The sequence below is a fragment of the Symphalangus syndactylus genome, chromosome 8, assembly GCF_028878055.3.
Source record: "Symphalangus syndactylus isolate Jambi chromosome 8, NHGRI_mSymSyn1-v2.1_pri, whole genome shotgun sequence".
NCBI classification, from domain to species: domain Eukaryota; kingdom Metazoa; phylum Chordata; class Mammalia; order Primates; family Hylobatidae; genus Symphalangus; species Symphalangus syndactylus.
The window spans coordinates 76,379,924-76,392,793 of NC_072430.2; the positions used below are offsets into that span (position 1 = coordinate 76,379,924).

At 45.6% G+C, this 12,870-nt stretch overlaps 1 protein-coding gene across 7 annotated transcripts in view; it reads left to right on the forward strand.

The window, feature by feature from the left end:
* The window catches only part of ITGA6 (integrin subunit alpha 6), a 221,759-nt gene that overhangs the window by 135,772 nt on the left and 73,117 nt on the right, over window positions 1–12,870 (forward strand). For 3 of the 7 annotated variants that reach the window (XM_063644668.1, XM_055289740.2, XM_055289741.2), the window contains exon 1: window positions 6,064–6,476. The exons of 1 other annotated variant lie outside the window; for it this stretch is intronic. In XM_063644668.1, coding sequence (XP_063500738.1) covers window positions 6,295–6,476 — 182 coding nt within the window. In that variant the 5' untranslated portion in view covers window positions 6,064–6,294. Of the gene's footprint in view, window positions 1–5,815; window positions 5,977–6,063; window positions 6,477–12,870 lie in introns of those variants that run through there. 3 more of the 7 variants (XM_055289742.2, XM_063644669.1, XM_055289739.2) reach the window with 3 other exon arrangements.

A 12,870-nucleotide genomic window follows, 5' to 3' on the forward strand; every position in this document is an offset into this window, starting at 1 on the left:
TGACAGAGATTATAGATGGCCCTTTAACAACATGGGTTTGAACCACGGGGGCCCACTTAAACATGGATTTAAAAAAAAAAACAACTCTCAGATTGAAAATACAGTATTTGCGGGATATGAACCCGGTGAATGCGGAGGACTGACTTTGTCTATATGCGGATTTTCAGGGCTGACTTCAGGGTTTGAGGATGCATGGATTTTGGTTATGTGCAGGGGTCCTGGAACCAATCCCTTGTGTATACCGAGGGACAACTGTATTTGCCAAGCTATAACGATAAGGAATGGTTTATGCTGACCATTTAAATGACGCGAATATGGGGCACAAGTGACCTCATTTGCATATTGCCTCTCCCTATGTTTAATCTTCATTATTTGAAGTCCCCTCGTTTTATTTTCTAGTATGCTTTCTTCACCTACATTTTCACAGCTACTATTTTATTTCAGCGTGCATTTAATAGTAGACATTGCACTATATACCTCACTTATATAATCTCATTTAATCCTTATAACAACCTGATGAGGTAAGAATTCTGGTATTTTACAGATTAGAAAATTGAGTCTTAGGCCAGGTGAGGTGGTTCACGCCTGTAATCCCAGCACTTTGGGAGGCCAAGGCAGGCAGATCACGAGGTCGGGATTTCGAGACCATGACAAACGTGGTGAAACCCTGTCTCTACTAAAAATACAAAAATTAGCTGGGCATGGTGGCACGCACCTGTAATCCCAGCTGCTTAGGAGGCTGAGGCAGGAGAATCGCTTGAACCCTGGAGGTGGAGGTTGCAGTGAGCTGAGATTGCACCACCGCACTCCAGCCTGGGTGACAGAGCGAGACTTACTCTAAAAAAAAAAAAAAAAAAAAAAAAAAATTGAGTCCTAAAGAAGTTGGGTAACTTGCTCCAGGCCCTCAGCGGGGAAGAGGGTGAGGCTAAGCTGCCTTCCATGAGTGTTTGCCTTAATCTCACCTGATACACTCCACAGATCACTGGCTGAAGTCCTAACTCAAAATCAGCCTTTTTTTTTTTTCCACAGGAGATATTTTTATAGAAAGCAATGAATTTTTTTCTTTAAATAACTTAATTTTAAAATGTCTACTCCATGTTTGGTCTTTCAAGAGTGCATTGCGTGTGGCATGAGATGTACATAGCTTCATGTTTGTTTCTAATGAAGGTGGGGATGGAAAACCAAATTTGCCAGGTGGGGATTTCACCCCAGCCTTGTGACTCAGTTTTAGATTTAACTTGATTCATTTAAGGTTGGAGTTTATTTCTGGCTGGCAAAATGTGGCTTCCTGGCTTAGAAAAATTCCCTCAAAACAAACTTGAAAAAAGTTTGCCCATCTAAAATGGCAACGTGAAACACTCTACATTTTAATGAGCTCATTGTAAGTGAATTAGAAACTTTCAAATGCAATTTACTTCAAAATAGATCTAGGTGTTAAAATAAGGAACAGCTGGCAGCATGGAGTCTCCTGATCCCAACCAAAGGCAGGTTTGCCCCTATTAAATGGTCTGTGACTTAGAGCGAATGTCACTGTTTTTTTTTTTTTTTTTTAACACAAAAGCATTAAGTTTCAGTGTAGAAGAGAAAACTCTGAACCTAATATAAAAAGACAAATAAAAAAACAGTATGGGAAAACTCTATTTCTTTCTCTGGAACAAAAAATCTGCCATTGAATAGTAGAATCCCTAGTCAGAACAGTTTATTAAGTTTAGTTCATGAAACTATAAGTATATTGTGGTCAATGCATAGCTCATAAAAGCCGTTATCTGGAAAGACTGTGCACAGGTGGGAGCTCTGGTTTTCATACAACATTCTAAGTGCTTTAGATAACATCAACTCTACTAATCCTTAAGAAAAGGCAACTACTGAGGGGTAGATGACATGTCATTATTTCCACTTTACAGCTGGGAAAACTGAGACATGGAGAGATTAAATGGCCTTGTGGCTAGTGTGGAGCAGAGGCAGGATCTGAAATAAAGAACTTGGGTTCCAGAGACCATGTGCTACCCACTCTCATGGATGACCTCACATTAAAGGGCTCCAGGAAATATGTAAAACTATTGGGATAATGTAACCACAGAAAGAGAATAAAGAGATGTTTTCAATAACTAGTTTCTTGAGATGGAGTCTTGCTCTGTTGCCCAGGCTGGAGTGCAGTGGTGCGATCTTGGCTCACTGCAACCTCTGCCTCCTGGGTTCAAGCGATTCTTCTGCCTCAGCCTCCTGAGTAGCTGAAATTATGGCATCACCACCACGCCCGGCTCATTTTTATATTTTTGGTAGAGATGAGGTTTCGCCAAGTTGGCCAGGCTGGTCTTGAACTCCTGACTTCAGGTGATCTGCCTGCCTCAGCCTCCAGAAGTGCTGGGATTACAGGCATGAGCCACCATGTCCAGCCTAATAACTAGTTTTTATGTTGCATGAAAAAAGCAAATATATTCTCTGCTGTTGGTGATGATGAAGTCAATATAACAATGAACTTGATAACAAAATGATTAAAGTAGGTCTCAGGGAATGGAAAATATATTAGGCATGACATGGATTCTTTAGACTTCTCCATGAATGACCAATATTCTAAAATTATTTTGAAAGCTCTTCTACAGAGGGTGGGATATAGGACAAATAAATAATTTTATTTTGAAAAGTGTACTGGTAAAACCTAAGAATTCAAAAGCTCTCACCTGAGCAAATACCTCTATTCATGGCTTTCACTGCCTTTTAATTAAAAATGTTCAGTTTATAGAAGTTTCTTCTGTGATGTGTTATTTTGTTTTCTAATCAGTCTTTTTTGTTTTTTTAGACACGTTTCTGCCAGTTAACTGGATTTGTAGGGCCCTTCTTGCACCGTGCATGTCTTGTTTTCATAGGCATGTGTGCTAGCACACACACACACATGCCCCATGCCCTATATACTCAGCACACCTTTATCACCAAGCTATCTCTCTCCCTTTGGTTCCAGACAAGTATCTTCCTGTCCCAGATTTTGTTTTCCCCATTAAAACTGTGTACTCCCTGCCCAGGTCTTTAATTTTTAGGGCTCTGAATTCTTTTATTCCTTTGGCCCCAGAGATTGATGTGTCCTCAGCAGATCCAGAATGACCTCTAAACCTCCTTTTTGTAAGACACTTTTGTAAAACACCCAACTCTGTTTTACAATGGAAATAACAACTGAGTCACAAAACTTGATTTTTTTTTTTTTTTTTTTTTTTTGAGTCAGAGTCTTGCTCTGTCACCTAGTCTGGAGTGCAGTGGCGCAATCTTGGCTTACTGCAACCTCTGTCTCCCCATTTCAAGTGATTCTCGAGCCTTGGCCTCCCGAGTAGCTGGGATTACAGGCGCCCATCACTAGACCCAGCTAATTTTTGTGTTTTTAGTAGAGACGGGGTGGTGGGGGGGGAGGGTCTCACCATTTTGGCCAGGCTGGTCTCGAACCCCTGACCTCAGGTGATCTGCCCACCTCGCCTCCCAAAGTGCCAGGATTATAGGCGTGAGCCACCGCAACTGGCCAAAACTTGATTGTTATAGTCAGAAGGAACTGACAATCTTCAAATAAATTATGTCAAGAGTGAGGGTTTGACTCAACTTCAAGTATCTTTGGCATCTATGTTAAGAGTGAGAGTTTGACTCAACTTCAAGTAGGTAGGAGACAGGTGGCAGGTAGGAGCGCTGAGCTAGTAAGTTTTCCATTTGCGACGGGCACTTGACATATTCCAGAACAAGACTCCCAGCCTTGTTTTTCTTTATCTGAACCTCTTCCCACACAAGCATAATTTGCTTCAGTAGTGCTATACATGTAGTTGTGATATTTAAATTTAATATTATTTAGAATTTCAATTTGAGCACAATCTGTGTTTGGGATAAAGTAAATAACTCTGGCCATTCATACATCATCCACTAAACACATCTTGGGAAGACAGGAATGAATGGTCTACAGAATTACTCTTAGAAGCAAGGGGTGATATTCAGAATATCATCTGAATGATATTCTGATGGTATGACATGGGGATACCAAGCTGGTATGACATGGGGATATCCAAGCAGAAGGAGCCCTTGCTGCACCAGGGCTTAAGGGCTTAAACTTTCATTTGCTAGGTTGTGAGGAAGTTGCTTAGTCCTAGGAAAATGGGCAGGGCAGGGATGGTTGCCCATGAGGAGCTAAGGGCAGCAGCTTTTATCAACCAATTCAGAATATTTCAGCAACTGTTACAGCCAAATCACCAGCTCCTGGCTGAGTACACTCTGCAGTGAGGTTCATTATACTATGGCTATAATAGTCTGGACCCCATCTCTCTGGAATAGTACCTATTTTACATGAAGGGAAAAGGCTAACTTGCAACTTATTTGCATGAAAAATCACGTTGCAAATACTTCTTAGTTTACTAGATTATTGTCTCCAATAGTTTCTCAATCTTATCAAGATGTATTTGTTAAAACTGTGCTCTCCAAAATCACCTACTGAATTTAAACCCACTGCACCCCACTTTGGACTATAATTGATTGGAGTTACTGATTGGAAAGGAAGTGGTACACACCCCTAATACTGACGGACTTACTCGGACAACTGCTACCACCTGTGGGGACCCTTGATGATGTTCACGCAGCTTTTCAGAGTGGCACATGCTGTTCTCTTGAATACTCCTTGAGGTAAAGAAGAGGCCACCCCCTACCCCTGCGCACACACAGCTCCTGCTCTTTCCTGGGGCTGCACCCTGCTTGTATTTCCAATGCAGGGATGTCAGATTCCAAAGAGGGCTCCCCAAGGCATTCCAGAAGGCTTCAGGCCAGCACGTCCCAACCTTTTCATGCCATGGGACCCCTTTGGCAGGCTGCTGAAAACCATGGACCTCTTCTCAGAAGAAGGGTTTTAAATACATAAACCACAAGAGGTTACAAAAAAAGCCAATAATATTGAAATATAGTTAACAAAATGTTTTTAAAAATTTGTGCTAGAACAATATATGTGCTTCATTATTGACATATAATATCTGGCCGATTGTCTAATAACTACTGTTATTTGAGATATTTGCAACAACTGTGATGTGATGTAAAAACCTATGGTTTCTAGTGATTACTAAGTCATAAATACTTATCCTACTGCTACTGTAGTTTGTTGTCTACGTTCATAATGGCAAAACATGCTAAATGTCAGAGGTTAGTGAAAATTAAGATGTAAATTTTTTCTCATCCAAGTTCACAGTACCCTTGAATTAATTATCTCTCCTCGGATTAAGAACCCCTGCAGGATAAGGTTGCCCCTAGGGCCAACACCTCACTGGAGCCCCGCCTCATGTCCTGGAGGCAGGAGTCTTCATGCGACCCACACAGAACTCGGAGCTGTCTCTTGGCCCAGCAGTTCTCCCCACAACTAGTTCTGACAGTCCGGGGCTAGGAAAGAACGGCATCATCGCCTGAGCTCCTGGCGCCACTTTAAACAACCCATCCTTGACTTGCGTGACTTCTTCCACTTGCTCTCCTGGTCACCTGGGCAAAATCCTAGGTGATCTGGGGGCAAGGCGGAGCTTCGATTTTCTGAACTGCAAAAAGAAACACCTACCTCATAGGACTGTTAGGATGAATTGAGGTAATGGCTGGGTTGTGTACATTATACAGCACTATCAAGGTGTGTGCTGTGATCATTTTTGAGGGTTAGGTCTTTGAGGACCCAGAACAGTCCCCAAGTGTTGGGCACGCCTTAAGCACTCCACAAACACCTGTAGAGTATGAATGACGTATGCATCTGCACGTGGGCCCACATCTGCAAGAACAGGCTGCTCAGGCAACGAGGCCCGGTGCATCACCTGCACTTTTCTTTATAACGGGTAGTAAAGTCTCCCTCGTTCTGTGCTGCTCGGCAACCACAATTCTCTCCAGAGAGGGCGGCGCAGTGGGGCTGCTTCGCCGCGAGCTCGCCTCCGGGTCTCCCACGTCGTGGCTTCCGGGCAGGTACCGGGCCGCTGGAGACGCCAGAGCCGGCGGGTAAGGTGCGGGCGGTGCGCCGGGCCGCGGGCGCGCAAGGAGGGGCGAGAGGGTGGGGAGGGGCGGGGCCGGCGTCCTCGTCACTTGATAAAACGCCTGCTAGTCTCCAGAGAACAACGGGCTCATTCAGCGGTCGCGAGCTGCCCGCGAGGGGGAGCGGCCGGACCGAGAGCGCGACCCTTCCCGGGGGTGGGGCCGGGCGCAGCGGCGAGAGGAGGCGAAGGTGGCTGCGGCAGCAGCAGCGCGGCAGCCTCGGACCCAGCCCGGAGCGCAGGGCGGTCGCTGCAGGTTCCCGCTCCCCTCCCGGTGCGTCCGCCCATGGCCGCCGCGGGGCAGCTGTGCTTGCTCTACCTGTCGGCGGGGCTCCTGCCCCGGCTTGGCGCAGCCTTCAACTTGGACACTCGGGAGGACAGCGTGATCCGGAAAGATGGAGACCGCGGGAGCCTCTTCGGCTTCTCGCTGGCCATGCACTGGCAACTGCAGCCCGAGGACAAGCGGCTGTGAGTTCCCCGACCCTTCCCACCCCCACCGGGGCGCCGGCCTGCGCGCGAGGAGAGGCGAGGGCGCGCCCTGTTCCCGCCGGCCCCGGGGAGGAGTTGGCCCGTGGGTCGCGCCCGGGCCGGCCGAGGCGCACCCAGCTCCCAGCGCGCTCGGCTCCCCGCCCTGACCCGCCCCGCGCGGCGCCTTACCCCATTCAGCTCGGGAAGGAGGAGAACCCGAGGGCTAGGCTGGGCCCCGGGAGAGTTTACTTTTTTTTCTGTTTTAAACAAAGTGCTTTCCGCCGGTTCTTCCCTCCGGGCATGTTTGCTGGGACCCCGGCAGGTGGCACGCTTTGCTGAGCTTCACGTGTGTGTTTGGGGCAGGGGTGGCGTGCGGGGTCACCGCAGCGCTGCTGTGGGTTTGCAGGGAGCGTAGTTCCAGGATGGTCCAGGCCTTCCCCACACTCACGGTGCACCCCGTCTCCCCAGCAGACTGGCGCGCCCCGCACAAGTTGGAAAGCCACTTTCCATGTGTCCTGCAATGACTTTCCCAGCAAGGCGGGGGCGCTCCTTAGGAGATACTTTTACATGCCTTACAAAAAAAGGCGGGGGTGGGGGGTGGGGCGGGAATTAACCAAGCACCTGTTCGCTGGACTAGATCAGCTGAGAAAACAAGTCTGAGTGATGTGCCCAGCCCCCAAAGTACTCGGCCGCACCGGAGACCCGCTCGGCTCCCGCGTTGGGCGGGCACAGCCGAGAGGTTAAAGCAAAATGTCCGATCTGAGCCTGGACTTTGCAAACAAGGTTTGTAAGGGACAACCCCCCAGCGTAGCGGTAAACCTCCCAGGAGAAAGAGGAGACCGGCACTACTGGCCTCTCCTTTTATTTCTTAAACAGTGTTTGGTTCCCACATGATTGGCTATTTAAGCCGGAGAGGGTATTTTGGCGCTTAGTCGCCTTAATCGCTATGGGGCTGCATTCTTGATCTGTGCTACTGAAAAATAGGCTGTAGCAACAAAAGGTCTCTCCTCCCCACCCAGGCCTTAAGTTGAACCAAGGACCTTCCAGGACCAACAGACCGGAGAAAGCAAAGTGCAGCCACAGTGAAGAGATTTTGTGTTTAGGAGAGGCGAATGGGATTTCAGAACTGGAGGAAACCTCTGGATTTCAGCAGTTAACAACTTTGGAATTAGTGAATGTTGCAGCCCCTGAATTTTAGTCAGTTTTATTTTTCTGATAACACCTGCTACGTGAAGCACAGAAATTAGCTGGGGGTGGGGAGGCCTAGGAGGGTGGTCTGAGGCTGTATGCCTGGCCAGCTGCTTATACTCTGCTTTCTCTCAGAAATAATTGTTGTTAAGCTATAAATCTGAAATGAAAGGTTCCTGTTAACTCAGTTAATGGATGACGTTTATTGTCTCGGAATACTTGGTGTGTAGAATTTGAGCTTGTTAGTGCAGAAATGATTGTGGGCCAGCAGAGGGAATTCATTCTCCTGGGCATTCTCTCTCTGCACCAGAGGCCCACTGAAACCGGTGGCTTCCTTGAAATACTTGTTCAAGCAAAAAGTGTGAAGGGAACGTACTGGGACAAGAAATATCCTGGCAGTGGACACATTTGCAAAACGTGACTTTGCCAGGAATCTGTGTGGTGAAGGTTAGCAGCATGCTTGCTAAAACTTGTTACTGCTGCTGGGCTTCTCTGGTATTAGAGTGAGGCAACTCCTTCCGAGGTAAGGATAAGCCTGCAGTGGGGTCTGATGCCTTCTAGAAATGCTCTTCTTAGCAGCTGACAGAGGGGAGAGGCCCCGTATAAGGAGACTGTATGTTTCCTAGAGTCCAAAGGCAGGGACCACGCTTTAAAGAGGCTATGGTTTATGTCACATGCTGCCCACTTCCATGCTTTTGTAAAGTGTTCCAGCTTCAGGAATAGCATTGGTCTTCCCAGGAGAACCAGCACACACAGGCCATAGCACAGGTCAGTTGTCACCTTTGACAGTAAAGAATGTGGGTGTAAATGGCAGAGCCAGTAAGACTGAGAAAACTTCTGGACCAGCTTCCTAAACTCCATGGAAAAACTCAGTGGGGGTCTTTCAGGGAGCTGGTGGGAGAGAGACCTAAGCTGAGATTCCTTCTCGGCCTTTTATTAGCAGCTGTTAATTTACTTTGAGCTTTAATTTCTTTATCTGTAAAATGGAGATATTACTGCTTACTGGGGTTATTATGAGGATTAAGAGATAATATGCAAAGTGCTTAATGCCTGCTTGGCAGGGGTACTTGCTGACTAAATGGTAGCTGTTAATGATCATTTAAAAAGCAGTAATTGTGTACCTACTGTGTGTCAGGTACCTTACAAGGTGTCTTAAACGTTCTGTGATTCTAAGATTGCCTGAGAGTAAAGCCAAAGGTTATTGTTTTTGGGTAATGATATTTTAAACTCAGTCATGTTTATGAAACCCATGTTCAAAGCAACTTAACTTTAATAGGTCTTAATTAGACTTATAACAAAAGTGAGTTTAATGAACAGGGGACTTTGAGGAAGGAGAAGTAAAATATCACATGCATGGGACCGTCAGATAAATGCACGATCATAGAAGACCTATCATAAGTTTTTGTAGTTTAAATTTTCTATAGTGCCTTTAACTATTCAGTCACATTTTAAACTCTAGTAGTTATGACTTTATGACAGAAATAATACTGTGTCAGAGAGCCCCCAAACATGTTGGGTGTTCCTAAAGCTTTGGAGACTATAAAATTGAAGTAGATACCATGAAACTTCATCCAGGTTTTCAGGCTGTATATTAAAGAAGTTTCAGACTCCAAAAGATTACTCAATGGTCAGCCGAGTTGGTCCGCCGGGTGACCGAGGTCAGGGTCTGAGCACCTTGGACTCTTTCATTTCTCTTAGGTAGTTAAGATTGAGTCATTCCCAGAGGTGGAAGGTATGTGATGATGACTGTGGGTATATCCAGCCTATGAATCATCACTCTTAGCTCTTCTGGGAAGAGATAGATCTATACATGATCACAGGGAAGAACCTAGAAGAAGGAGATCTATAAGAGATAGTCTCATGAAGTCATTTTGGATTTCTGCCAACTCTCATTTTCTTCTTTATGGGGTCTCTCTCTGATCACCACTGTCTTCCAGAAATGCTCCAGGCCCTCTGTCTGTTCTATTCTGACCCTTACTAGGTTTGTTCTTGACTTTTCTCAGACTTGTCATGTTCCATCTCTTAAAATCATATTTTCTGAACTAGAGATCATCTAGTCCAGCTGCCGCTCTTTACAGATGAAGAAGCTGAAGCCGAAAGTTCAGCTTGAGCAGAATCTTAACAGAATGTGGATTTGAATCTCTGACCCATGCTCGTGCCATTTTTAAATGGAAAAGCCAGAAATGTTCTTCAGACCTAGAGAAATCGGCAAGCGTCTGAATTTTGGAAGTGTACCGTATTGTGTTGATTTATCAAACTGCTTCCCATATGCATAGGTCAGGGCTATCTATTTAAATATTGGTGCCTGGACTCTTACTATTGACTCTATTCCAGCTGGCCTTGGAACAAGTTCTGGGTCCGTCCTTCTTTGCCTGCCTCCACCCTATTCCCTTCTGAAAAAGCCCAGTGAAGTGTGGCTATAGCTAGCCAAGAATCAGAGCTGTATTCAGGATGTGTACCTAAGCACTTACTTTCCTGCGTTTATTCACTCCGAGTGCCATGTGGCCCACGGCCATCTTCCAGGGATTGCTGGGTCACCTTGAATGCTCAGAGTAGAGAAAAAGCCAAAATGGGCAGCGAGACTTACAGGAAGTCTTAGGACTCTGCAAGAAAGCAGAAATAGGCAAGTTTAACACAGGCTGGTGTGAGACCAAGTAATGACAGGGTTGGGGAAAAGAGTCAAAGTATTTATATGGTATAAATAATTTGTTGGGGAAGTCAGGTTAAATGCTTAGATAAAAGGATTCCTTTATTATAAAGAAGTGGTTATTCTGTGTTCTCAGTTATATAGACTCTCTTAGCATAACAATATATTGAGATTTAATTTAAGCTTTCATAACCAAATAGTACCAGAATTATGGCGCATGGTTCCCTGAAGACCTCGGCTCAACATATTACTGTGGACAGTGAGGCCAGTGAATTATTTGGTATTTTCAAGAGGGACAGTGAGACAAAACAGAAAATACTGTCGTAAGCTTAGATGACAGGGTCAATTGTGCCTGAAACACTGATTTAGTGCTGAATCAGCCCATTTTAAGAATATAATCATAGCTTAAGAACCAGCTTAAAATTTCCCCATCCTACACTAAAGCAATGTCTTTAACTCCTTTGGATGTCTGTAGCACATTGTATCTGACAATTCTGATGTTCTGTGCTTAACTGTGATCCACTGTCTTTAGGACATGATCTAATCTCTCCCAACTGGATTGTAGTTTGTGTGAGGGCAGGGGTCTTACATTCATTTCTTTGCCTCCTAGCTCCTAGCATATGCTTTGCAAATACAATAGAGTCTGATATTAAACACTCAGTTTAACCTGTGACATCAACTCCTCCTGCTGAGGGTGGAGAGAGGGAGAAATCCCATTAACTCTTTGCCCTTCCTTGCTCAGGCCTCAGTGTCTTCTGCCTCTGAGGAAATGGAAGCTGTAAGCTTAGCAAAGACATGCGCAAGAAGTTAATTCTTGGTTTTTGATTTTTCAAAGGCGGGGGTTCCAGCTAAGGGCTTTTCATGAGTGATTTTAAATTACACTTGGCTTTTGCCCTAGGCAGGCTTTAGAACCAAACCCCAGAAATACAGGCTGACCTACACTGCAGTGGGTACTCGGGACTTGCTGAGGTGGTTGGTTGTTATGAGGCTGGATAGAGAAGGATGACTGTGGAATAGATATCCTTCTGAAAGCAACTTGACAGGGGTGTGGGGGTCAAATGGAAGTGTGCAGTACATGTGTGAAGTCACTTGTGAATTGATAGCGGTAGGTTTATTTCTTCAAGGATAGTAAGGGAATCTTGGATATATTTAACTCTTTCGGTAGGATGGTGGGAAGGCTGCTTGCCTGCTTCAGGAATAAGCCTAGGAGCCATAGCATGGGATCTGGGATCTGTGTAGCACCCCCGCTGGCTCCTGGGAGGATGGTAAAGATTATGTACTGCGGCAGTGGGAAGTGGACGTAGTCTCAGCCCCCAGTGCCCATCTTCCCTTTCTGGGCTTGGGTACAACTCTGGAATCAAATAACTTTATATCTGGAAGGAAGCTTAGGGGTTCTGAAACCTGGCTGGTCTTCAGGGTAACTACTTGGGCAACCTTTTATAAAAGTGTGATTCTCAGCCCAGCCTAGTTCTATTACATCAGTTTCCATAAGTGTGCTCCAAGAATCTGTTCTTAAAGTCTTCTTCGTTTGAGTCAGACTAACTTTCCTCCTTTACACAGAAGGCAGAGTATAATGTAGTGACTAAGAGCAGAGCCTAGAGCCAGGTGGGATCAAACCCTTTTCTGCCATTGACTAGCTATGATTTTGTGCAGAATTCCTAACCTTCCTAGGCCTTCCTGCCTTCAGCTGTGAAGCTAGTATCCTTGCACATTAGAATAGTCCTGGTCCAGAGTGAGCATTTTGTGTTTGTTAAATAGATGAGGAAACCAAGGCTGTAAGAGGTGCAGTGGCCGCGGCATGTCTAGCAAACTTGGTCTTCAATCTGCGTCTTCCCTGCTTCCCGGCCTGTGCTGTGTGTGTGCTTTCTCTTTTTAGGTTTGGTTTTCATCACGTTTAAAGGTTTGGTTTTCATCACATTCTCCCTTTCTTCCATTCCATTCTCCAGTTGGAAAGTGCATCTCAGAAGAGCCGTCCGTGCCTTCTACTTAGCAGCCCTTCGTAGCCACTAAGCCATAGATAAATCCCAGTGAGGTCTCAGTGTTCAGAGATGAGTGGACAGATGGGTGCACAGACATGACAGGGCAGTGACTGTGAGCTGGATACCCATGGAGGGTGGGTGGTGCAGTTACAGGATGGGCTTACTGCTAAGGAATACCACCTGTCTGGTTTCCAGGCCTTCTTAGACCTCTATGACCTTGAAAGCACCCCCACACCTCCATCCCTAGGAGGCTGGATAACTTGCACAACACCCAGGGCAGGTTTGAAAACGATTTATTTTTCTTAGTTTTTTGCTTGGCACTAATGTTTGCTAGGAAGGAGCTTGTGGATTATTGGTGACAAAACTGCCTAAGGTTGGAAAGTATGTGGGCAAATATGGAAGTAGTGTTTCCTTCACAGGTTGGTTTGTTAAACTGGCATTTAGATTTGCAAACACTGATCTCTTGGAACTAAGTTAAAAGGCTAATTGTTAATTAGCCCTGAACTGGGGGCAGGTAGATGGGCCTCTCACCAGTGTAGGTCCCTGTCAACCTAATAACAGGGTTTGATAACCACCATCA